General features: G+C 40.5%; 1 protein-coding gene across 1 annotated transcript in view; it reads left to right on the top strand.

Moving 5' to 3' along the window:
- The window catches only part of ppox (protoporphyrinogen oxidase), a gene marked incomplete in the record, with an annotated part of 34,971 nt that extends 12,908 nt beyond the window's left edge, over positions 1 to 22,063 (top strand). The window contains 6 exon segments of the mRNA XM_036133361.1: positions 8,218 to 8,278; positions 8,499 to 8,617; positions 12,078 to 12,191; positions 21,177 to 21,326; positions 21,446 to 21,488; positions 21,777 to 22,063. Coding sequence (XP_035989254.1) covers positions 8,218 to 8,278; positions 8,499 to 8,617; positions 12,078 to 12,191; positions 21,177 to 21,326; positions 21,446 to 21,488; positions 21,777 to 21,913 — 624 coding nt within the window.
- Positions 22,064 to 25,253: the final 3,190 nt, after the last annotated feature.

Raw genomic sequence — 25,253 nt, 5'->3', positions numbered from 1 at the left:
GCATTGATTGTGAAGAATTAACAGTATTTCCTCACAGACCTGTCCTATCTGAGCATTTTTTAATAACCTTTTAATTTAATTTAACTGAGTTCTCCATCCCCAAAAGGCTTCATTATAGTAGATATTTTTCAGATAATGCTGTATCAAATTTTGAAGAGTCTGTCCACCTTTTAATATCCTCAGTATCACAGAAATGCCAGATGGCAGCAATATTGTTTCTTCCCATTCACAATTAGACGCTTTTGTTGACAGTGTAACTTCTTCATTGCGTTTTGCAATAGACAATGTAGCTCCCTTGAAAAAAGTGATTATTCACAGGAAGCTGGCTCCCTGGTTTAATTTAGAGCTGCGTTCTTTGAAGCACAATGTTAGGAAACTGGAGAGAAAATGGCACACTACACACCATCAGGAATCCTACCTAATCTGGAAAAGCAGTCTACTGTTGTATAAAAAGACCCTTTGCAGCTTTAGAGCAGCATATTTTTCATCATTGGTAGAGGAGAATAAAAATAATCCTAGATTTCTCTTTAGTACAGTTGCCAAACTTACCCAGAGCCACAGCTCCGTTGATCCATCCATTCCCTTAACTCTCAGCAGTAATGACTTTTTGGGATTCTTCATAAATAAAATTGATTCCATTAAAAATAAAATAATTGGCATTCTCCCAAACATGATTCCCTCATCCTTAGTGAGGCAGTGTTTGAGAAATCTTTATAACCTGATCGGTGTTTTAACTGTTTAGAAGCAGTAGAGCTTTCTGAGCTATCTAAAATTTTAGCTTCATCTAAATCTCTACTTGTATGTTAGACCCAATCCCAACCAAGTTATTGAAAACCGTTGAATAACTTCCAGAACAAGGTAAAATTTGAATATTCATGTATCAAAAGTGTTCAAATTAAGTTTAAATATGAAATATTGCGCATTTTTTACACCGATTATGGTATTCCGCGTTTGAGTGCTGCCTCCATTTACGATCGGCCATTTCCGACGTGTGACATCAGTTCAAGAACACCGAGAATGCAAACTTGTAACTAGAAACACACAGGCCTTTACGTTGTACAACCGGTACGGCGAACAAGGATATATAGATGTTTTCCAGTATCTTCTTTCACACACCAAATCTGCTGATCCACGTCTACTTTGAGCAAGCGCCGAACTAAGTCCACAATAAAATGCCTTCTAGGTGCGTAGTTGGTGGCTGTAGTGTCGCTTATAGACCAGTTCACTGCTATTGTTTTCATCTGGGTTTTTCGCGCATGCGCGCCGGACTGGAAGGCAGAAGGCGAGCCTTCACATAGCGGGCACAAACAGAGGAAACTGACGAGTTCTCGACGTATTTTTCTTCTTTGGATAATGTATCACAAGATCGTTTCAAGAGTAAGTTGATGGTTGATGGTATTAGATTGCCAGATTTATACAGCAAAAGCCTGAAGGGACGGAGCGAGCCTGTAAAATGCTGGCCAAGGGTTCCGTACGGCGACATATACAGCTGCCTTATAAACACGCCAGGCAGGACACACGATAGAGTATGGAAGCATGAAACCACTGGACGGCTTCAATTGTTTTATATCGGGACATAGACACCAGAAAAAAAACAAACATTGTTCACTAAGGATTATTTGTCCTATTAATCCTTTTCACAGACTCATGCCACAGGGTTTGCATACATTGTACATGTACGTAGATCAAAAAAAAAAAAAAAAAATCGCCGAACTAAGTCCACAATAAAAAGCCTTTAGGAGCGTAGTTGGTGTCTGTAGTGCAGACCGCGGTGAAGTTGGTTTGACATTGGACATTCAAGCTCCGCGGAGTGAGCGGGATCTAGCTCACGGTTGATCCGGTTGAAGGACTCTGATTTCAGCCAGTGTCTCTCAGCTGCTCCCTCCTCCCATACGCGGTGAGACCGTCAACAAATCTGATTTGAGTTTTTTCTCAAGAGTGCTCCGCTGACTCCGCTGACCTTGAATGTCCAATGTCAAACCAACTTCACCGAGGTCTAGTGCAGGCCAGAAAGTAGCGCTACATACTTGGCCGAAGGATCAAAAGGTCAGAAAGAAATGGGATAAATTCGTAAAAGAAACGCGAGAGGACTGGATTGCCGGCAGTGACAAAAGTGTTTTATGCAATTCACACTTCACGAGCGAGGAATGTATTGGGCAGCGTTAGATATAGTCTCCTCAGGTTCACCTTGTTCAAACTCCAATTCTTCGTATATATATTCGGTATCGGAGTCGCTGATGCTTTAGGTGGAGTTTGTAGATGTATTATTAATTTTTTGTACGTAGAGTAGGAGTTATTCATTAAATTTAATAAATCGGTAGCGAAAGTCGTAGTGTTAGCAGCCGGATGCACGGTACTCGTTCTGTTTGTGACGTCACATTCCAAAACAGCCAGATTGAAGCATGTTCTGGCTTTTTCGCTGATACAGCAAGTTTTATCAAAATTACTTCCAAACGGCGCACATAATTCACATATAATATACACTTCTTTACTCTGGTGACTATTTAAATGCATATCGTAAAAATACATTCAGTCCAAGAGTTAGACTTTAAGGAGGTATTCCCTTTGATCACTGCCCCTATTTTAGACATGATAAATCTTTCCTTAGTAAATGGATATGTACCACAGGCTTTTAAAGTAGCTGTCATTAAACCTTTACTTAAGAAACCATCACTTGATCAAGATGACTTAATAAATTACAGACCTATACCCTGTGCAGTCAAACGTTTTTACAGTAGCAGGCTACACACTATCAAGTAGGAGGGTGTTTTTATATATATATATATATATATATATATATATATATATATATATATATATATATATATATATATATATATATATATATATATATATATATAATTAGTGCTGTCAGTTAAACGCATTATTAACGGCGTTAACGTAAACCCATTTTAACGTCGACATTTTTTTTGTCGCCGTTAATCGCGCGTCAAAACACACACACCGTTCCCTAATGTTTTCCCCCCGCCGCGCTCTCCGGACTGTGTTTCTTTTACCCTCGGCGCTTTCCGTAGTTTCAAGAGTGCTAGAAAACTGTAGCAAAACAGACCCGCGCTGTGAGCGCGAAGTTTCTTTTACCCTCTGACACATGTGACTTTGGGCTTTTTTCTAAAAGCGCTTCTAAATTTCATGAGTCACGGGTTGCGGTTTTTTGGGCAGGTTTCTGAAAGTGAAATCGTTTATTTGGGCTCTAAAATAAGTGACGAAATAGGGGTTATTATGAGACCTGCCTGCACTAAATTTGAGTGTATCTAGCTGAAATATCCCTCCGCCATAGGAGCCGACGGTAGTAAAGGCAGACAGAGCAACTCTGCCCGTATTTTCTGCAGTTTACGGTGCAATAACCGGTGATAACTGCTGAAAGTAGATTACATGGTGCAGATCACCATTGATAACATTGTAGAAACCCCAACCCATAAACCGTACTTTAATGCTTATTAATTTGTTGTCTCTGTATTTGACAAACCCAGGATGAATCACGTTGCCAAACGAAGTACCTGGAGTTACTAATCAGTTCCTAAACAGTCTCTTTCAAGGGTATTAAGCTCCTGGCCCAGTTGCAAGCAAAGTGTAAGACTGGAATGACCTGGAAATTTAAAACCTTTTTCCAGGCTTAAACTCTATGAATATGGATAGAAACAGCAAGCAAAAATATTCAAAGAAATTATTGTTGTTGGTGTGAAAGCTCAGAATTAGATGTGAGAGTGAGAGAGAGAGTGAAAAAATGAACAAAACTTATGACTTTACTGAAATGTACAATTTTTATTAATTTATATGTTTATGCATAATACCATGTCTATCTTTGTTTAAGAGGCAAAAAAAATATCGGCATGAAAACAGGTATTTATTTACACATTTGTTTACACACTCTGTAAACATCAGGGCGTCATGATTAGTCATTTAGATATTATAGTCCAGTTTAACATTTGGCACCAGGATGTTTTCATTCCAATTCTGAAAAGTGCTTGAAAAATAACAAAATAAAAATGTTTTTTGTACAAGCATGTATTTTATTAGTGTCATTTATTGCAAAATTGCATATTAAAATGCCCAAACAGGCTATTACACTTTCAGAAATAAAAGGATAAAATATGCGATTAATTGCGATTAATCTCGAGTTAACTATCGACATTATGCAATTAATCGCGATTAAAATTTTTAATCGTTTGACAGCACATATATATATATATATATATATATATATATATATATATATATATATATATATATATATATATATATATATATATATATATATATATATATATATATATATATATATATATATATATATATATATATATGCATATATATATATATATATATATATGCATATATATATATATATATATATATATATATATATATATATATATATGCATGCATGCTTCAGGCTGAACAGTGGCTCTGTGACTACTGTAACGAACAAACAAATAGCAATAGTGTAGTTGGTGTTGCCAAATTAGGCAGGTTTCCAACCAATTAGGCTTTTGAACATATTGAGCTGGAAAAAAAATATATGGGCAGATTGTAAAAAATTTCGGAAGCTTTTCATAATATTTGTTGGGCTTTTAGAAAGAATTACTAACAAAATATATCAAAATAGTCATTTATTTTTTAAATAAGTTGAATCTGTCGATCTGACATCATCAATGAATAATAGTTATAATGAATAATATTGATTATAACTATATTGATTATATTAAAACAAGAAAAGGTTAATGGTTAATCAAGTGTTTGGCCAATGTAAACGCCCAAGAGGGGTTGAGTTCTATTTATCAACTTAAAAATATTTCATGACTGCGTGTAAGAGAAATGTTTAATTGAGCTATACTGAGAGAAATGAAGTTTATATTAAGGTAGATTTACAACTCATGTTGGGAAGCTATTTATAATTTATTTTTTCTGGGTGATATATCCTGATTGTTAAAGAGATCTTGTGTGTTATTGCTTGTCTGATTGTACATCTCTGAATGGCAACATGAGTTGCTCCTCCTTGGCTGACGTCACTTCCTGTTTGCGGTAAGGCGTATTGTATCACTTCCTGTTTTCACTGCGTGAGTAACGGTTTGTTGCTCCAGATTCTCTCGCTTTTATCTTTAATCTCTTTGCTGTAACATCTGTTTCTAACACATAAGCACTTTTAAAACATTTTCTGTTGCTGCACATCACGCTTGGGAACTCCTCGTGTTTCACGGTTTGCTCTCTTGGCGTGGTAGAAGGGCGCTAGCCTAGCTTTAGCCTAGCCTAGCTTTAGCTCCACAATGGCTTCCTCTCCTACTATTACTTCAGCTTCTCCGTCTCTGACTAAGTCTCCCCTTATCTCCTGCTCTCTGTGTCAGATGTTTAGCTATTCCTCTGCCTCCTTTAGTGATAATGGTACTTGTAATAAATGTAGTGTTTTTGTAGCTTTGGAGGCGAGGGTGTCAGAATTAGAGTCCCGGCTCCGTGCTATGGAAAGACCAGCTGATAGCCGCCCCTCTGCTAGCGCGGAGCCACATAGACCTAGCATTAGTTCACTTAGTGGTCCTCCAGAAGCACCCGAGCAGCCGGGTAAGCAGGCCGGCTGGGTGACAGTTCGTAGGAAGCATAGCTCTAGATTTCAGCCCCCAGTTCACCACCAACCCGTCTGCGTTTCTAACAAATTTTCCCCACTCAGCGACACACCCGCTGAGAAGCCAATCCTGGTGATTGGGAGCTCAATAGTCAGAAACGTGGCACTAGAGACACCAGGGACCATAGTTAAATGCCTGCCAGGGGCCAGAACGGGCGACGTAGAATCTTACCTAAAACTGATGGCTAAGGATAAGCGTAAATACAGTAAGATTGTTATTCATGCTGGCGGTAATGACACCCGGTCACGCCGATCGGAGGTCACTAAAGTTGGTGTTGCTTCGGTGTGTGAGTTTGCTAAAGCTACACGCTAAAAAACATGAGCGCTGGTGTCAGGCTGAACACTGACTGAAGTAACAATTCTGACTAGAACAGGTTCTGTAATTACAGCAGCTATAAGAACAAGGAGCAGAACAAAGCAAAAGTTCCCTTCTACCTGCAAGTAACTCAAGTCTCTTCAGTTTGGCAGTTTTAGTGCTTGGTTCTGCTCCTAGCTGTCCTAGTTAACCCTGCTAGCTGTCCTAGCTAACCCTGCTAGCTGCCCTAGCTAAACCTCCTAGCGTGAATGTTTACTCCAGTTTAGACTTCAGTGCTGACATTTCAAACAGAAATTAATAGCGCTCCTTCCAGCTCGCTCTATGCTTCATTGTCACTTCTTGTAATTGTTTGGTAATCAGACCAAATTTCCATCCCGCTCTACCGTCACCAACGGTGACCACAGCTAAACCGCAGCACGGCGGCAAATGAAGGCTATGACTCAGTGTTCCGCCCCTCTCCAGCTGTGATTGGCTAGCATGTGGCCTTCCATCGTTGATTTGATTGGTTAAATTGTATGATTGACACATCAAAGATAGTGCTAAAAGGACAATGGCCACTCCGAGGTAAAAAAATAAAAATAAAAAAATAAATGACAGCTTCCTGTCCAGGGTCTGCTCCGCGCTCAACTAGAAGGCACAAATATCGCTCCATTATATAATCGGGGAAATGTAGGCGGCGGCAAGAGCTGCTATAGACGGCGATTTGCCGCCGTTGACCGGCTACGTTTGACTGCCCTGTATATCTAATCTTCTTTTCCTATATAAAATGACTGAGAAAGTAGTTGCTAATCAAGTATCTGAACATTTACAAAGTAATGACCTATTTGAAGAGTTTCAGTAAGGCTTCAGAGCTCATCATGGCACAGAAACAGCTCTGGTGAAGGTCACTAATGATATTCTCATGGCCTCAGATAATTAGATTAGATTAGATTCAACTTTGTCATTACACAGGTACAGGTACAAGGCAACGAAATGCAGTTTAGGTCTAACCGGAAGTGCAATAGCAGCAAGTGCAGGATAAACAATGGTTCCATAAGTACAGGACATGGGTTTTTACTGAATAAATATAGAGATGGAACTGAATAAATATAGAGATGGAGTTGTTGGACTTGTTTCTGTACTTGTCCTCTTAGATCTCAGTGCTGCATTTGATACCGTTGATCACAATATTCCCCTAGAAAGACTTTAACATACTGTTGGGATTAAGGGGAAAGCATTAGGCTGGTTTAAATTTTATCTAATTCAAGGATCACTTCTGGAGTACCACAAGGTTTGGTCCTTGGGCCAGTTCTCGTTACTCTATCTATCTATCTATCTATCTATCTATCTATCTATCTATCTATCTATCTATCTATCTATCTATCTATCTATCTATCTATCTATCTTACTTTGACTACAGGCATATCTTGATGACATCAAAAGCTGGATGACTTTAAATTTCCTGCTCTTAAATTCTGACAAGACAGAAGATATAATTTTGGACCATAGTCCTCAAAAAAATAATGTAATAATCAATCTCTTAATCTGATCAGAAAACAGTTTCATTTTCCACCTAGGTTATCTTCTACATAATTCATATTCTCCAATCCGAGCACAGCATCAAACAAACAGCCTTCCCCCTCCACTACTCTCCCCATCTCATCGTGGTCTATTTGGCTTTGTATTTCTGTCCTACTGTGGTCAATCGCACCGCCAGGTTAAAGCCTTTGCTCCTCGCCTGTCTGACATCCTGCAACACAAACACTTCCACCAGCTATAATACCATAATAATGGATTTGTGAGTGTTGCACCAAGAAGAGAGGTGTGGATGGAGGGAGGAAGGGGTGTGGGTTGTAGCCAATATGTTTGTAGCCAATCACACTGAAGTCAACTAGCTTGTGGATCATAGAGCCCCGTATCATTACTGTACCCATTACCGTACTCAACCATTTTACTCAGGAGGGACATTTGGCCTGACAAAACCCCTACAAAAGGCTTACGTAATTTTTTTTAAATTAAATTCTTTGGAAATTTTGCATTTGCAGCAATATAAACTACATGGCATGGTTTTACAGTGATGTCATGGCACCTCTAAACATTGATTCAAACAGCAAATATTGACTCCTGTTTAAATTGAGGACACACTTTCTGCAGGAGATAAAGTGGCACAAATGAGCTTTATTGGCTGCACTTTTTGACTTTGGTCGTTTTGAGTTTTGAAAAGATTAACCATTCTTGAAACGCTGTTTTTTGATGTAGGAGTTTGACCATTGAACTTTGTGTTTAGGTCCATGTGGAAGATGGTGTAATATTGGCTGATCACATCATTTCTGCTCTACCAGCCAAAGGCAAGTGAGGAATTGGTGGGATTGTTAAATTTATATTTGAAGAGCTGTTAATAAGCTCACGTTCTGTATGAAAATAACAATGTGGAAGTGCATAGAGTGCATAGAGTGCTATGAGAAACTGTAGGCATTTTGTGCATTAAGGTTTGTGCACAATAAAACTTGACAAGAATTTGTAAAAGAAGAAAATGCTTATGTTTTATCCTCACTTCTGTCTTCCCAGCCCTTTCCTGCATCCTACCCCCTTCCTTCCAAAGTCTTATCCAGCAGCTGCAGGACATCTCAGCAGTAACAGTAGCCGTGGTCAGTCTGGAGTATGATGGTTCCATCCTCCCTGTAATGGTAAGGTCCTCAGTACCCCCACTGTCCTGTTGGTTCCAATGTTTTCCTACTATATATTGATGCAATTCAATAAATTTTTGTTGTCCCCATGGGGAAACTTGTTTTGGGTAGGTCAAGCTACACTAAAAATAAGTACAGCAGAAATGATGCAATTCAACAAGAAATATAAATAGAATAGCATTTAAAGCAGCGCCTTGTTTGTTTGTTCCACAAAATCAGACCAGCAAAAGAACCCCAGGTACTTGTAGGAGCTCACCTTACTGACCAAAGTTTGACGATTGATCGGTGGAGTGTGGTTACCAACTGCTTTGGGGTCAGACATCTTTTGTGAATGCTTTGCCGGTATGAAAACTAACTCTATTGACGAGATGGAAGGCAAGCTAAGTTACTGAGTATGGTGGTGGGCAGTAGGAGATTCTGTAAATCCTTTGTCCAGTTATAGATCAGTCCCATTGATTGTAGAGATTTTTTTCGAGATGACAAATCTTCGGAACAGGGTCTAGCTTGTCTCTGTACAGTCCATCAGCTCTTTAGTACAGTCAATTTTTCAAGCACTTTGCATCTATATCTCTTACTGCACAGCAGTCGAATCAGCAATGTAAACAAATTCATTGCCCTCGAAATGGGCGGCAGCATCCCACAATCCATTGCAAAATCACGTGCCCTTTCGAGCCCTGTACACCACTGGAGATACAGCAGACACAGAGGGTGCCGGCGAGAATATACTGTCAGCTAAGTATAATATACAAGTCAACCAAATTTGGAAGACATATGCAATTGCGAAGCGCATTTACGAAATGATTGGGATGTAAGAATTTTGAGCTTCATTTCCTGTTTTAAACACATATATATATATATATATATATATATATATATATATATATATATATATATATATATATATATATATATATATATATATATATATATATATATATATATATATATATGCTGGACTTCCTAACCAACAGACCTCAATCAGTCCGGGTCGGACAGAACACCTCTGATGTCATCACCCTCAGCACGGGCTCCCCTCAGGGCTGCGTCCTGAGCCCCCTGCTGTTCACTCTGATGACACACGACTGCGTCCCCAGGTTCACCACCAATCACATCGTGAAGTTTGCGGACGACACAACGGTGGTGGGCCTGATCAGAGACGACAACGACCAGGACTACAGAGAGGAGGTGGAGCAGCTGGTGGGCTGGTGCAGAGACAACAGCCTGATCCTGAACGTGGAGAAGACGAAGGAGATCATCGTCGACTTCAGGAAGAACCGGCCTCACCATGCTCCACTGCTCATCAACAGCTCAGCTGTGGAGGTGGTCAGCAGCACCAAGTTCCTGGGGGTGCACATCACGGACAACCTCAGCTGGACTATGAACACCATGTCACTGGTGAAGAGGGCACAGAAGCGACTGTACTTTCTGCGGAGGATGAGGAGAGCCCGCCTGCCCCCGCCCATCCTCACGACTTTCTACAGAAGCACCATAGAGAGTATTCTGACCAGCTGTCTCTCTGTGTGGTGTGGAGGCTGCAGTGCCTCCGACTGGAAGAACGTGAGGAGAGTGGTGAGGACAGCAGAAGGGATCATCGGGGCTCCTCTTCCCTCCATTAAAGACATTTCATCGCAGCGCTGTGTGTCTCGAGCCCGTAACATCATCAGGGACCCCTCACACCCCCACCATAGACTATTCTCCCTGCTGCCCTCTGGAAAGAGGTTCCGCAGCATCCGTTGCAGGTCCACCAGGTTCTGCAAAAGCTTTTTCCCTGCTGCCATCAGACTGTTGAACTGTTGAACTGCTGAAGTATAAAAACGGACTGTGTACCACACTCGACCCGCTAATTTGCACATTTGTATGTATCCTTCAATATCGCTGCTGCACTTTTTCCGGAAACGTACTGCAAAACTGTTTACAATGCAACTGTCTATTGTTAAATCACTGCTGCACCTTACTGCATAATTGTTTACATTGCTTACATTGTTTTTACATTTCAATCTGCCTACTGCTCACTGCTGCACTTTATCCGAAAGTTAATTGAAAGTTATCCTGTATTTGACTGTGATTTACCACTGCATTTTTCTTATCCTGTACTGTAAATTCACTGCAAGGTATCCTGTAGAGTTACTGCAATCTTTCTGAGCTGTATGAAAAAACGAAATTTCGTTCTGTATGCACTCTGTGCTACAAAATGACAATAAAGAAAGTCTAAGTCTAAGTATATATATATATATATATATATATATATTATATATATATAATATATATATATATATATATATATATATCTATATATCTATCTCTCTATATCTATATATATATATCTCTATATATCTATATATATCTGTGTCTCTATCTCTATCTCTCTATCTCTCTCTCTTGTGTGTCTCTCATCTTCTAGTGTCTCTATCTGTGTGTGTCTATCTCTCTCTGTGTCTCTCTCTCTCTGTGTGTCTGTGTCTATGTCTCTCTGTACTCTGTCCTCTCTACTCTGTCTCTGTGTCTCTCTCTCTCTCTATGTCTCTCTCTCTCTCTCTCTCTGTCTCTCTCTCTGTGTCTCTCTCTCTCTCTCTGTCTCTCTCTCTCTCTCTCTGTCTCTCTCTGTGTCTCTCTGTCTCTCTCTCTCTGTCTCTCTCTGTGTCTCTCTCTCTGTCTCTCTTCTCTGTCATCTCTCTGTGTCTCTTCTCTGTGTCTCTCTCTCTCTACTCTCTCTGTCTCTCTCTGTGTCGCTCCTCTCTCTCTGTCCTCTCTCTCTCTTCTCTGTGTCATCTCTCTGTCTCTCTCTCTCTCTCTCTCTCTCTCCTGTGTGTGTCTGTGTCTCTCTCTCTCTCTGTAGTCTCATCTCTCGTGGTGTGTCTGTGTCTCTCTTCTCTCTCTGTCTCTCTCTTGTCTCTCTCTCTCTCTCTGTCTCTCTCCTATCTCTATTGTGTGTCTCTCTGTCTCTCTCTCTCTGTGTCTCTCTACTCTCTGTCTCTCTCTCTATGTGTGTCTCTCTGTATCTCTCTCTGTGTGTCTCTCTGTCTCTCTGTCTCTCTGTCTCTCTGTCTCTCTCTGTCTCTCTGTCTCTCTCTGTCTCTCTGTCTCTCTCTGGTCTCTGTGTGTCTCTCTCTGTCTCTCTCTGTCTGTGTCTTCTCTCTGTCTCTGCTGTCTGTGTCTCTCTCTCTCTGTCCTCTCTCTGTGTGTCTCTCTCTCTGTCTCTCTGTCTCTCTCTGTCTCTGTGTGTCTCTCTCTCCCTTCTCTGTGTGTCATATCTACTTCTGTCTGTGTCTCATCTCTCTGTTGTGTCTCTCTCTCTGTATCTCTGTCTGTTGTCTCTCTCTCTGTCTCCTCTTCTGTGTGTCTTCATCTCGGTGGTGTATCTCTATATCTGTTGTGTATCATATATCTCTCTATCTCATGTGTGTGTATATGTATGTTCAGTATGTATATTTATGTGTATGTATATGATATTTTTTTTCAGGGTTTTGGCCACCTCGTTCCTTCTTGTGAAGACCCAGGTTTACTTGGAATAGTCTATGATTCTGTTCCATTCCCTCAGCATAACAGACCACATGGACAGACAACAAGACTAACGGTACACACCCACACACACATTCTAACTGAAGTACATGTTTATTGTATAGCTATACTTAGAAAATGTGTCACTGACTTTTTGAAAACAAGTATTGTTTGTGGATGGCTAATGCAGTTATTTGCAGTTTGAAAATCAATAAAGTGTAAAAACACACATGCTGGTATATACTTGATTGATCTGTGTTCAATGCAGTGTAGATACCTACACACTCTGGTTTCCTCATGTCTATGGTCATGTGACTTATAGTTTTTATATTCACAGCTTCAGCAAGTTAAAAGCATGTCATAACAACCTGAAGTTATTTCCTGTCTCATTAAGACAAAAAAAGTCTGGATGTACAGCCATGATAAACAGAAAGTACCACCCTCCTACAGCTCGAGGGTTTTACATTTTAGGACAGAACATAAATGATCTATGGTCTCATTCTTAAAAGATTGTGTATGATCTATACTAAATGTTTTTTTGTACTTCAAAAAAGGGGAAAATTGCATACATAAAAAATGTGATTTATGAAACCATGTGCTTGCACACCAGCAAGCAATATATATAATAATAATATAAATCAAGTCTGCACCTGAATGTTTGCATACCAGGTTCTGCCCTCTAAACGTCCAGATTTAACCATAAATGGCCACCTCATAAATGCTGAGGTGTAGTTCATTGTTTTTTAATGGTTAAGGTGTTTATTAAATGTGTTAATCAGAGGTAAAAGCAGATATTTTGTCCACATTAAGAGATCCAGTTAAAATGAACTCCTTTTACTGTCTTAATCATTAAAATTCCGTTTGTCTTGATGGAGGCTGCGCATCCGGATTCTTAGTAGGGGGAGGCTAGGAGGGATGAGTATGTGTCTTTTTCTCTGCTTTTACACATCATCCTGGAAAGGGAGAAGCGCTCCATGCAGCAATCAAAAGCCAGAAGAAATGGCATCACACAACCAAATTTTTAGATGGCCATTAAGTCTATGGATAGTGACATCATGTTCAAAACAATACCCACCTGTTTTATCTTGTGTAGAGTATTTATCTATATATTTTTCTGTCTTTTTCCAGTCCTTATTAACTGTGCATTATTGAGAGCATGTTCTGTAAATGATATAAAAAATTCTTATTATATTCTTTGTACATTTCTGCACATTTTGTTCATGAATAATCAGGATTTTTCCTATTTAATTATCCTCAATTAAATTAGGTTTTTAGAGCTGCAACTTTAACCCTTCCTTTTACTTCAACTACTTAGTTCCCCCTATGGGGATGATAAACTTTATCTTATTTACATATTAATAATTGTCTGATTGTTAAAGAAGTTTATGTGCTAATTTTAGTTTAGGTGATGAATCAACTAATCAGCTCTCTGTTTCCACCATTGTCCTGCTGAAGAGCCACGACCAAATATTTCTCCACAATTTTCTCACAGTCTTCGTCTGTTGTATGCAATGGCAAAAGATTGCACAGTTTAACATCATTTTAGGGAAAAACATATCTGCATTTTTTCTTAGAAATACTATGACTTTTCTTAAATTTTAACTTGGTGAGATAAGTTATTTGCAAAGCATCTTAGCTTTAAGAAAGCTCCTAAATTGGAAGAAACTGTTAGGAATTGTGAGGAAGACTTTTAAATCTGCAGTCTTATGTTGCACAGTGAAACAGGTTCATGGACGGCCGCTGTTGGGATCTTGCGACCAAAGATAACCTGTGATCAATGTCTGACAATGTCAGATATTTAGAATGAATATCTGTGTGACAGATGCTATAACCTACCTGTACTAATCAGAGACATTACAATACAACAAGCTCCACAGGTTTTGAATGGTGCTGCCCCGCAAATAAATAAAAAAGGAATAAGTTTTGATTTCTAAATCAATTCCTGTCAGAAATAAACTGTTTGCTCTGATCAGCGCAAACACACCGCCATACGGAGCTTCAACCAAAGCTGGGAATATGTGCATCTTCATCAGCTGCGATGATGTCAAATTTCACACCAGTCACAAACATGTGAGAGCTTTCAACATTTTACCCTCATTATGGAAGCCTATACCAAAACTGGACAAGCTCAAGTGCAAGCCGCCAGAATTGACAAAGACTCCTGGATAGGTGTCAAAACTTTTCAGAAAAACTGCAAAAGTCCAGTTGCCTCCAAATAAGCCTGTTTGTTGTTACGATGACCCGGATAACAGAGACTTTGCACAGGCATATATCAAGACTGATCAACCATTTTGGCTCCTACACATTCTTTCTTCCTGTTGGAGTTTTCTTTCCCCACATGCAGCGGATTTTGATATGTTTGATTTGGGACATTTTGCCGAACGTTTTATTTAATCTAAATTTTTTCTCTAATTATTAAAGGATATCGACTTTTGAATAAACATATGAATCCAAAGGGAACTCTTTAGTTTATTCCTGGCTTCACAAAGCACTGCCTCCCCCTGCATTTGCTATGGCAGGCACCTATTACTATGCACCTAAAAACATTTTCGAAAATTAATGCGGCCCAAACCATAGCATGCACTCCAACGATATAGGTATCAAAACGTGCGGCTCGGTCGGGAATGGTGTGCTATTACTTTTATTGGGGTTTTGAGTTACCATGGCAACGCAATTAGCGAAAAACCACTTCCATAGGAAATGAATAGCGTCAGGTAAAGACAAAGCCTCAAAAAAGCCTCCAAATGACCATTTTCAAAGCTCTACTGTATCACCATGCTTTCACCTACGAACACTATTTAACTTCCAGTTTGTAGATATATCTTTGAACTACTCAGAAGTGAAAACGAGATGTGGATATCTTTTATCGTCTCTTCACAGTTACTCCTCAAAGCTCATGTCCAAAAATCAGCGCAATCATTGTTTATAATGGAAGTCTATGGACGGAATTCTCCAACTGCCAGAGTGGTCCACTCTGACCTTTTTAAAGATTTCACAACTCCGAACAACTTCATCTTACTCGCTGAATTTTCACTCTACGTAGACAAATTCTACATCAAAACGTAGGTATTTTTCTCTGGATTCAGGAAATGTAACCCTCATTGGTGTAGGATTTATAGATTTTTCGCAAATCACCTCAGAGCGACACAATGTCAAAACCCTCCTCATTCATTTCCTATGGAGCCGTTTTGAAAAATGACACCTGAAAATCCCAAACACCACATGTTTTCGCATCGCCGCTACTCCTAATCCGTTTGATTTACAGGCATGAGACTTTCACACAAGAAGGTCCCGACCCTTCTGGCACTCACAAAAAAGGAATTTTGTGGATAACTGTTACGGCTTTGCCGCACAAACAATTTGTTCGGGAGCAGCGAATGTGCAAAATCCTGAAAACGCTTTGGACCTGCATTTTTCCACATGAACCACTTTTTTACATCGTCGCTGTGCCTACACCGATTTTTGTACAAACATCAAAATTAACACCATAGTCCTCAAAAGCCTGCTGAAACTCACGGTGAAATAATTATTTCGATATCTCTTATAGTTTTTCAGCTACAGCGATTTGTTCAGGAGCCTTTTTAGAGGATTTCTGCATTTCCATAAACCCCCTTTATATCATAATTTTTTACGCCTTTTTAAAATATTTCCAGCAATAACCAATAGCTTGTCTTCTTCCCCTATCCGTTATGAAATAAACGCAGAAAAAAATACATCTCTACCATTTACGGTTCTCAAGAAATCGAGCGTTGTTCGAGGCAAAGTATCCCATTCTATTCCTTTACACAGACTCTGACCCAAAGTCTCTGCACGCCTGCAGCAGAGGTGCGAGTGAGTTTCCATGACAACTGAGCTATGCTGGCCAGAAGTTACTACAGGCCAGGGACATGTGCCATTGGTATTGCATGGCAACTTTCGACGCTCCATGCAGTGGCTCTGATGAATGTAGGAATCTGAAATTTGCACAGTCACTTCCTCGTAACATTTTAAAATTTTCCAGAGATTATCAGGCATGTCAGTTTTCTGGCCGTTTCTGGATTTCACATGCTTTCCTATTGGGCCTCTGAAACAATGAGGACCTGCCAGGATGCCCAGACTTGACCGCCCCGGCCAATACAGCTCCACCCACCTGTGGGAAATGGCACTATACACCATTTTGGTCAAATGTTCAGTTCTGGGCCCAGATTTGGTAAGGCAGTGATGCTCAAGGAGGCTGATCTGACCCGTGACCTTTGGTGACATTAAGTATTTGCACCCTTTTTGAGGCACTTCCCAATACAGGATTTGGACCAAACTAACAGAGTACCATCACCCGGTGATACTGAGCACAACCATGTCAGTGGCTAACAGTTAGCATGTTGCTAACCGGAAGTAGCTCTAGGAAGGTCGTACAAACTTCTGCCTGACAGAAGCTGTACTTCCTTTAGAGAGAAAGCTCCACAACAAATTTGGGCTACGTCACATAAAGCATCTCCAAGCTATGTGGTGTCAAACATCCAATGCTTTTCAATGGGGGACCAAAGCCCTTATTCTCCCAGAAATGCATGACCATGTATGGCTACAGTATAGCTCAGACACAAAGCACAGGCTTTGCATGCAGTAGGTTGTGGGTTCAAATCCCGGTGAGGGAGATTTAGAGTATTTTATTATAATCCCCACAGTGTATATAAAAACATGTGTGCTGATCCTATCTGGTGTTCTTTGTGTACCACCCGCCATTTGAGTTACCATGGCAACGTAATAAACGTATTTTCTCCCTATTTGAGGTACTTCCCAGGACAGGATTTCAACCAAACTAACAGAGTTACATCATCCGGTGATACTGAACACAACCATGTTAGTGGCTAAAGGTTAGCATGTTGCTAACCGGAAGTAGCTCTAGGAAGGCCCTACTAACTTCTGCTTAGCCAGAGTTGTTCTGCCTTTACAGACAAAGGGAGAGCTGCAGCTGTGACGGAGTCTCCATGACAACGCTGCTAGCCAGAAGCTCCTAGGAGGTCCATTGACTTAACATGGCACCTTTGGATGGCCGCTGCGGGGGCTGTGAAGACCGTAGGAAGCTGAAATTCACAGTGTTACTTCCTGTTAGTATTTTTGACGGTACGGTACACACCACAACGCAGGCGCCTTGCTAAATTTCTTCAGAAATTTTCTAGTAAAGCCTATGTGATTGTGGTTTTGTTTTGGAAGGATTTAAGATTTTTAGGGAAACGATTCGATTCAGAAACGGTTTTCAATTTAAAAATTAATCTTGAGGACATCAGGGTCTAATTTTCTCACTCTACTGATTTCTACTGTTCTTCAGTCTACTGTTCTGCAGTTTTGCATTGTATTACATTGAAATGACTGTCGTCATTTCAGCTTTTAACTTTTTGCTCTCTCTCTTTTTCTTCGTAGTAGGTACACCTGGTCTGGCGTTCTGTTAACTGTGACATCATCCAGAGAAGACGGCTCACCCGCTACTACCATCTAATGTAGAACAGATTACTAGATCAATGTGTGCTTCTGTGCTTTTTTGTCTCTCTTGTTGTGTCTCTGCTCTGTCTTCTGTAACCCCAGTCGGTTGAGGCAAATGGCCGTTCATACTGAGCCCGGTTCTGCTGGAGGTTTTCCTTCCCGTTAATGGGGAGTTTTTCTTCCCACTGTCGCTTCATGCTTGCTCAGTATGAGGGATTGCAGCAAAGCCATGTACAATGCAGACGACTCTCCCTGTGGCTCTACGGTTCCCCAGGAGTGAATGCTGCTTGTCAGGACTTTGATGCAATCAACTGGTTTCCTTTATATAGGACATTTTTGACCAATCTGTATAATCTGATCCAATCTGTATAATATGATTGAACTTGATTTTGTAAAGTGCCTTGAGATGACATGTTTCATGATTTGGCGCTATATAAATAAAATTGAATTGAACTGAATCTTTCGCACACCCCTGTTCTCCGATTGCTGTCCGGAGTCCGGGACCTGGAGGAGGAGCAGACTATCTAGTTGGGGTCTTGGCTGGCAGTGGGCGTTTGGTCCCGGGGGTCAGCTGGGGCTGAGGCTGGCACTTTGGCGCTCCCCTGGAATATGGGTGCCAGACTGGAATACGTCAAAGCGGCTGGTCGTTGTTAAGAAGGTGTTTAATTGTTGAAATACAGCTTTTTCAATAATCTTACTGATAAAGGGGAGGTTTGAGATGGGCCTGTAGTTCTGGAGTAGTAGTTTGTCTAAATTGTTCTTTTTCAGCAGTGGTTTGATAATTGCTGTTTTTAGGGACTGGGGGAAAACACCTGACAGAAGGGACGTGTTTATTATCTGGGTCAAATCAGGCTAGTGAAACGTAACTAAACTACTAAGCAAAGTAAAGATAAAAAGAAAGAAGCTAAGGAACTATTTACATGCAAAAAGACAAAAGACAACATAAAAGTGGTGATCATCAGAATGATTCGGTGAATCCTGGTTCACTGCAGATCTAACTCAAAGAACATGGAAGGGAGTTAAATTAGCTTAACTAATTTAGAACAACATTTGGCATGTTTGAACACAATGCACAATGCAAATCCTGAGTTACACAAAACATTGAGGAAATAACATTTTAAAAAATTATTTGCTCTGTAAAATCATTAACTTTAGGGACGCTCAATTTTTATTAATGCGATTATACCTCTGGGAGGCTAGGGCTCGCTGTAGTGATCGGTCACTAAAATCGTCTAATCCTAAACAGAACGGCTTTAAATCAACATTAATATTCCATATTAATGTGGTAATAATGCTCATAGCATTATCGAGCGATGGCAGAGCGAAACGAACAAGTCTTATGCTTGAAACGACCGTAGTTGAATATCCGGAAACAGGAAGTCACCGGGAGCTAAATAGCATTTAGGCTAGCGGACTTTTGCCGCTAACTTTAAAAACTTTCGCTTTATTTTTAGCCCTATTGAGTGAGCTGGATAACATAAACATTAATATGCCATCCATGTATGAAGCCCTTGTGGAGATAATGTTTGTTATAACCATAAAAACACACTCGAATCACATCGGCAATGGCATGGTATCAACATGCTACGGGAGCTACGCTGCTCAGCCCTTTTGTGTTTAAAACACCATGTGGACGCATTAAACAAGCTTTCCAAACAAACCCTTCAACTTTCCCTGTGGTTTCTCTGCCGAACCTGTTGGTGCCTCATGTGAGTTTGGTTCACTTTGGCCATCCAAGGAAGGGCAGTGGTCCAGGGAAAACGTTGGTCATTCCAGTAGCAGACATGCAGCTCTGCGGCTATGAGCTGGTCGAAACAGTCTCTGAGCTCTCAGCTTGTCTGGTGAGGGAAGGCAACCGATCCGCTGTCTCGCATCCGCTTTCCTGCAACAGCTGACAAAATTAAACAAAGCTGTTTCGGCATTCTTTACTTTGCAGCTGGTTGCGCAGAAGTCAGAGTGCAACTTAGCTTTGATCTGGTCGCTGAATCAGAATTAGAAATACTTTAATATTCCCAGAAGGAAATTGCAGTTCCAGTACAACTGTCCATTGCATAAATCACAAACATTTCGGGGGAACTATTTGACTGAGGCCTTGCTGCCAAGGACCCCGCCTGACATGGTTCCATACAGCGCTGCCATTAACTCTGTGGAAAAATAGGAGCCACATTTGTGGAAGGAGAGGAAAAAAGGCATATTTCACACTTTATCCTTAAAGGGTACAGTTTGAAATAAAAAAAAAACTCAGTGTGTGTGTGTTTGTAGCGAATGTTTCTTCAGTTTGTCCATGAACGCTGTCCAGAGGGCCATTGTCCGAATCTCCGAAACTCCGAACTCAGTTTCTCCCCAGCTTGTGTTAGCTTGTAGGCCTTGAGTCCCATGTGAGGCTGGTCTCCTCAGCGACCACCCTCCTTTGTCTCAGGCAGGAAGTGAAGAATGAGTCTGTGGGAACAAAAGCTTTTGTAGCACTAATCGCACCATGCTGACAGGGCGGATACTTGGTGGCTGTGAAAGTCCCCATCTTCTGTGGCTTCCAATCCAATCTGCTTTTATTTTTCTCATCCTGACTCAATGGCACTACACGTGCTACTTCAACCACTCCCATCCCAACTGAAACCATTGTTTCCACTATTAAAAGCCTCCAAAGTTGTTCTCTAGTGTTCTTTTAAATAATTAATATTGAACAGCACTGATGAAATGGCAGCATCAATGTTACCGGGTGACCAGAATTTTTTAATGAAAACCGGGGACATCTCTGATTTAGCTAAGCGGGTGGGTGCACAGTCTCTGTCTGTGGGGGTTGGTTTGTTTTGCCTGATCTGCAACGTCGACGGGGCAGGGAAGGGACGTTCAGCTCAGCTCTTATACTATGTTGGGACAACGACAGGACCGGGTAATTACCTTTTACTCCATTATGATCACGGAAATCGTGGAACATTGCCGGGGACAGGTTATCCAAAACAGGCACTCAGGGACGTCTGGTCACCACTTGCTTCCTCGCCGCAAGTCGCCATTGTTGTCTGAATCCAAACAGTTGCTTCTCTGATACATCACATCTACAAAAATCCTGCCCAGTGATCCTGATTGGCTCGTCCATTTTATGTGGTATTTAAATCCCTCCTAATGGCAGTGATTCCAGATGGATACACTGCAGCGGTGGTCAGTGTTTTTTTTTCTTCTCCTTCTCACAACTGAACTAAAGAAGCTTTTTTTCGCTGTGACACATTCATTAAATGCGAGCAAAGCGCTGCCCAAATAGTTCTTGACTTTTTCGGTGTACTTTTCAAGCTGAAGTATGAAACTGATTGTTAAAATTAGCTGGTTTAAACGCAAGTTGTGAGACATTAGCAACATTTGTTAGCATTGTCGTCATGTCAATGGAACAAGAAAAGCAATATCAGCTTCAAGAATTTCGCCCAAAAAATCAGCAGCACATATTGGGTATCGATCTGTAGTGTGAATAGTTGTGAAGGACACTGTATATTTATGTACATCTTTAATCTGTTAAATGGTTTTTAATGGTAACATTATCCAGACTGACCAGTACCCTTCACTCACAAGGATGTGGCTACTTGTTGAAATCCGACATTCTGATCATGTCTCCTAGGTCATGATGGGAGGTGCCTGGTTCCAGAATGTGTTTGGGGCCCCAGATGCAGTAACAACAGAGGACCTTTTAGCAAGCGCCACTGAGGCAGTGCGCTGGCACATGGGAGTCAATGTAGCACCCAGCTGGAGTAATGTGGCTCTTCACAGGGTACATCAGGACAAGTTCTTCACTACAACACTAAACCTAACTTCAATTCCAATACATGATTATCGTGAATACAACTGTTACTGTGCCTTGATGGTTTCCTTTGCTCTTTACCTTCTCAGGATTGTATACCTCAGTATTACATTGGGCACTCTCAGAGAGTAGGTGAGTCAAAGTCGATGCCAAAATATATATAGCACATTTAAAACAACAATTGACCAAAGTGCTTAAAAGTTGTACCAACAATCATAAAAAACTGCAATAAGAATAAATAAGCAACAAAAGACTAAAGATTTCTAAGAGCAATTTAGTGCCTCATACTCAGTCAAAGGCCAGGGGAAAAAAATGTTTTTCAGACATTTAAATGATTCTGTTGACATGTTGACCTGTGCCTTACACAAAACACACAAAAAGTATAAATAAAGTGTTTAAAATCTGTTTGCCTTTTTTCAGATTCCATGCGAGGCTTTATAAAGAACAAGAATCTATCGCTATCTCTGATCGGCTCATCCTATGATGGTGTGTCTGTGAATGATGTCATCTTCAGTGGACAAACAGCTGTGACAGAATTGCTTGGAGGTGTAGTTTGACGCAAAATGAGCAACGAATTTGTTTTTATCGGAAAGGCACAACTTGATTTCTTTTTATTTTCTGAGAAGTATAACTGACAAACCCACCCCCACCCCACCCTTTAATGGAACTTGTTGTTGTACAGCATTAATAAAATAATGGGCTTTAAATGAGTGTAATTTCTTGTCTAACTGCATCAAATTTTATTTCTCAATTAAACAAATCCCTGGACAGAAATGAAGGTCTTTGCATCTGATGTGGCAGTAACGCATATCAACCACACCATATTGCCAAGTATGCATTCACCCATATCAGTGAATTAAGGTTTTTCAATCACTTTCATGACCATAGGTGTATATGATTCTGCACCTGAGCACAAAGACTTCTTCCAAAAACATTTGTGTACAGAAGTCGACAGCAATATGCAGTTAATGGCTACAAATCTCTAACTTGATGTGGGTTTCAGATGACCTCAAAAACAGTGTGTGGAAAGCTAAACTTAACGGAACAAGTTTTCATGGCGGAGCAGCTGCATTGAACCCTTACAACACCAAGCTCGCTGCTACTGGAGTCCTGAACAGAGGAGATATTCCGTGGAGTGGTAAATCACTCCCTTCTGTTTGATAATCCAATGGATGAGTGGGTTTTGCAGTTCCAGAAGAACAAGACTTGTCTGACTGCATTGTCTCGTCCGTCCGTCCGTCTTCTTCCGCTTATCTGGGGTCGGGTCGCGGGGGTAGCGGCTTCAGTAGGAAGGCCCAGACGTCCCTCTCCCTGCCCACTTGGGCCAGCTCCTCCAGGGGAATCCCAAGGCGCTCCCAGGCCAGCCAGGAGACATAGTCCCTCCAGCGTGTCCTGGGTCTTCCCCTGGGCCTCCTCCCAGTGGGACGTGCCCGGAACACCTCACCAGGGAGGCGTCCAGGAGGCATCCTGAACAGATGCCCGAGCCACCTCAACTGGCTCCTCTCGACGTGGAGGAGCAGCGGCTCTACTCTGAGTCCTCCCTGGATGACTGAGCTCCTCACCCTATCTCTAAGGGAGAGCCCAGACACACTACGGAGAAAACTCATTTCAGCCGCTTGTATCCGGGATCTTGTTCTTTCGGTCACGACCCAAAGCTCGTGACCATAGATGAGGGTAGGAACGTAGATCGACCGGTAAATCGAGAGCTTCGCCTTTTGGCTCAGCTCTCTCTTCACCACAACGGATCGGTACAGCGCCCGCTTCACAGCAGACGCTGCACCAATCCGCCTGTCGATCTCCCGCTCCATCTTCCCCTCATTCGTGAACAAGACCCCAAGATACTTGAACTCCTCCACTAGGGGCAGCACATCCTCCCCAACCCGGAGAAGGCACTCTACCCTTTTCCGGTTCAAGACCATGGTCTCGGATTTGGAGGCACTGATTTTCATCAATAGATTTTTTGTTAATATAGGACCTCAATTAGCAGAAAAAATACCGACTACAAAAACTGCAACTCAGCAATATCTAATTGAGAATAATCCCAGCTCCTTATATCTCAACCCTGTACTAGAAGAAGAAATCATAAACATCGTGAATAACTGTACAAAAAAGACTTCCACTGACTGTGATGATCTGGACATGAAAACTATTAAAATAGTAATTAAAGGAATCTCTAAACCACTAACTTATATTTGCAATTTATCATTTCAAACAGGATCATTTCCCAACAAAATGAAAATAGCGAAGGTCAAACCAATGTATAAAACTGGCAACAAACACCTCTTCACTAACTACAGGCCTGTTTCTCTTCTCCCACAATTTTCTAAAATCCTGGAAAAACTCTTTAAGAAAAGACTGGAACAATTCATAGAAAAACATTCGCTACTTATCAGCAGTCAATATGGATTCAGAGCAAACCGGTCAACATCGCTGGCCGTAACTGACTTAATAGAAGAAATAACCAACGCAATAGATAGTAAGAAACTGGCAGTAGGGATATTTATAGATTTAAAGAAAGCTTTTGATACAATAAATCATGAAATCCTACTTAAAAAATTAGAACGCTATGGAATTAGGGGAGTAGTTTCTGACTGGATGAGGAGTTATTTAAAGAGCCGGAAACAATTTGTGAAATTGGGAGATGTGGAATCTGATTGGCAGGAGACTGTCTGTGGAGTACCACAAGGATCAGTATTGGGACCAGTTTTATTTAATCTTTATATAAATGATATCAGTAAAGTGTCCAATGTATTAAAATTTATCTTATTAGCTGATGACACAAATATTCTAGCCTCAGGAGATAATTTAGAGCATCTTCTCTCAACAGTCACTTCAGAGATTAGTAAGTTAAAGATATGGTTTGACCATAACAAATTATCCCTAAATTTGGACAAGACGAAATTCATGGTCTTTGGGAACTGTTATAAAAATATTGAAATTCAAGTTCAAATAGAGGACGTAACTCTAGAAAGGGTTTTTGCTAATAAGTTCCTCGGTTTAATAATAGATGACAAAATGAGTTGGAAACCTCATATTCAACATTTACAGAGTAAACTCAGTAGAAGTATATCCATATTGGCTAGAGCTAGACATGTATTGAATGCTAAATCACTTCATACTCTATATAACTCTCTGACTTTACCATATCTATCATATTGCTGTGAAGTGTGGGGAGTTAATTACAAGAGCTCTTTACATCCGGTAACCGTCCTACAGAAACGAGCCATTAGAATCATCCATAATGTCGGTTATTATGAGCATACAAACCCGCTCTTCATAATATCCAGAATTCTCAAATTTGACGAGCTTGTAGAATTTAAAATGGCTCAATTTATGTTCAAGGTATCAAAAAAGTTGTTACCTAAGCACATACAGAGCACGTTTTCTGAAGGGGGGTTTAACTTAAGGGGTCACTCAATCTTCAAGATCCGCAATTTTAGAACAACAAGGAAAGGCTTCTGTATTTCAATTAAAGGTGTAAAGTTATGGAATAAGTTACATGAATATTTAAAACAAAGCAATAGTTTAACACAATTCAAAAGAAAGTACAAAGAGGTAATTTTCAATAGATACACACATGGGGACAGAAAGCAATAAGGTGTGTATTGAAGATAATAACTTGGTGTAACTTAAGGGTTTAGAAAGATAAACCAGCATAAAATGGGAAAATGTATAGGGAAATATTAGTAACTGTTACTTCTAACTGCCACTTTGATTTTGATTATTTTTTCTTTAATGACAGTAGGACTCTAAAGTCTCAAGTGTTTAGGGGTAGGAGTTTATAAGTTCTCACTTCTTCCTACCCCATTTTGAGCATGATATGTTAACTGAAACAAAAAAAAAATCTGTATTTTCTCTTCTTTCTTATGCACTTCTTGTTACTGTGCACTATTTTAT

This window comes from Fundulus heteroclitus, unplaced genomic scaffold (assembly GCF_011125445.2).
Source record: "Fundulus heteroclitus isolate FHET01 unplaced genomic scaffold, MU-UCD_Fhet_4.1 scaffold_61, whole genome shotgun sequence".
NCBI lineage: Eukaryota > Metazoa > Chordata > Actinopteri > Cyprinodontiformes > Fundulidae > Fundulus > Fundulus heteroclitus.
The sequence above is the reverse complement of the archived record's forward strand: the minus strand, read 5'-3'. Positions and strand labels throughout refer to the sequence as shown.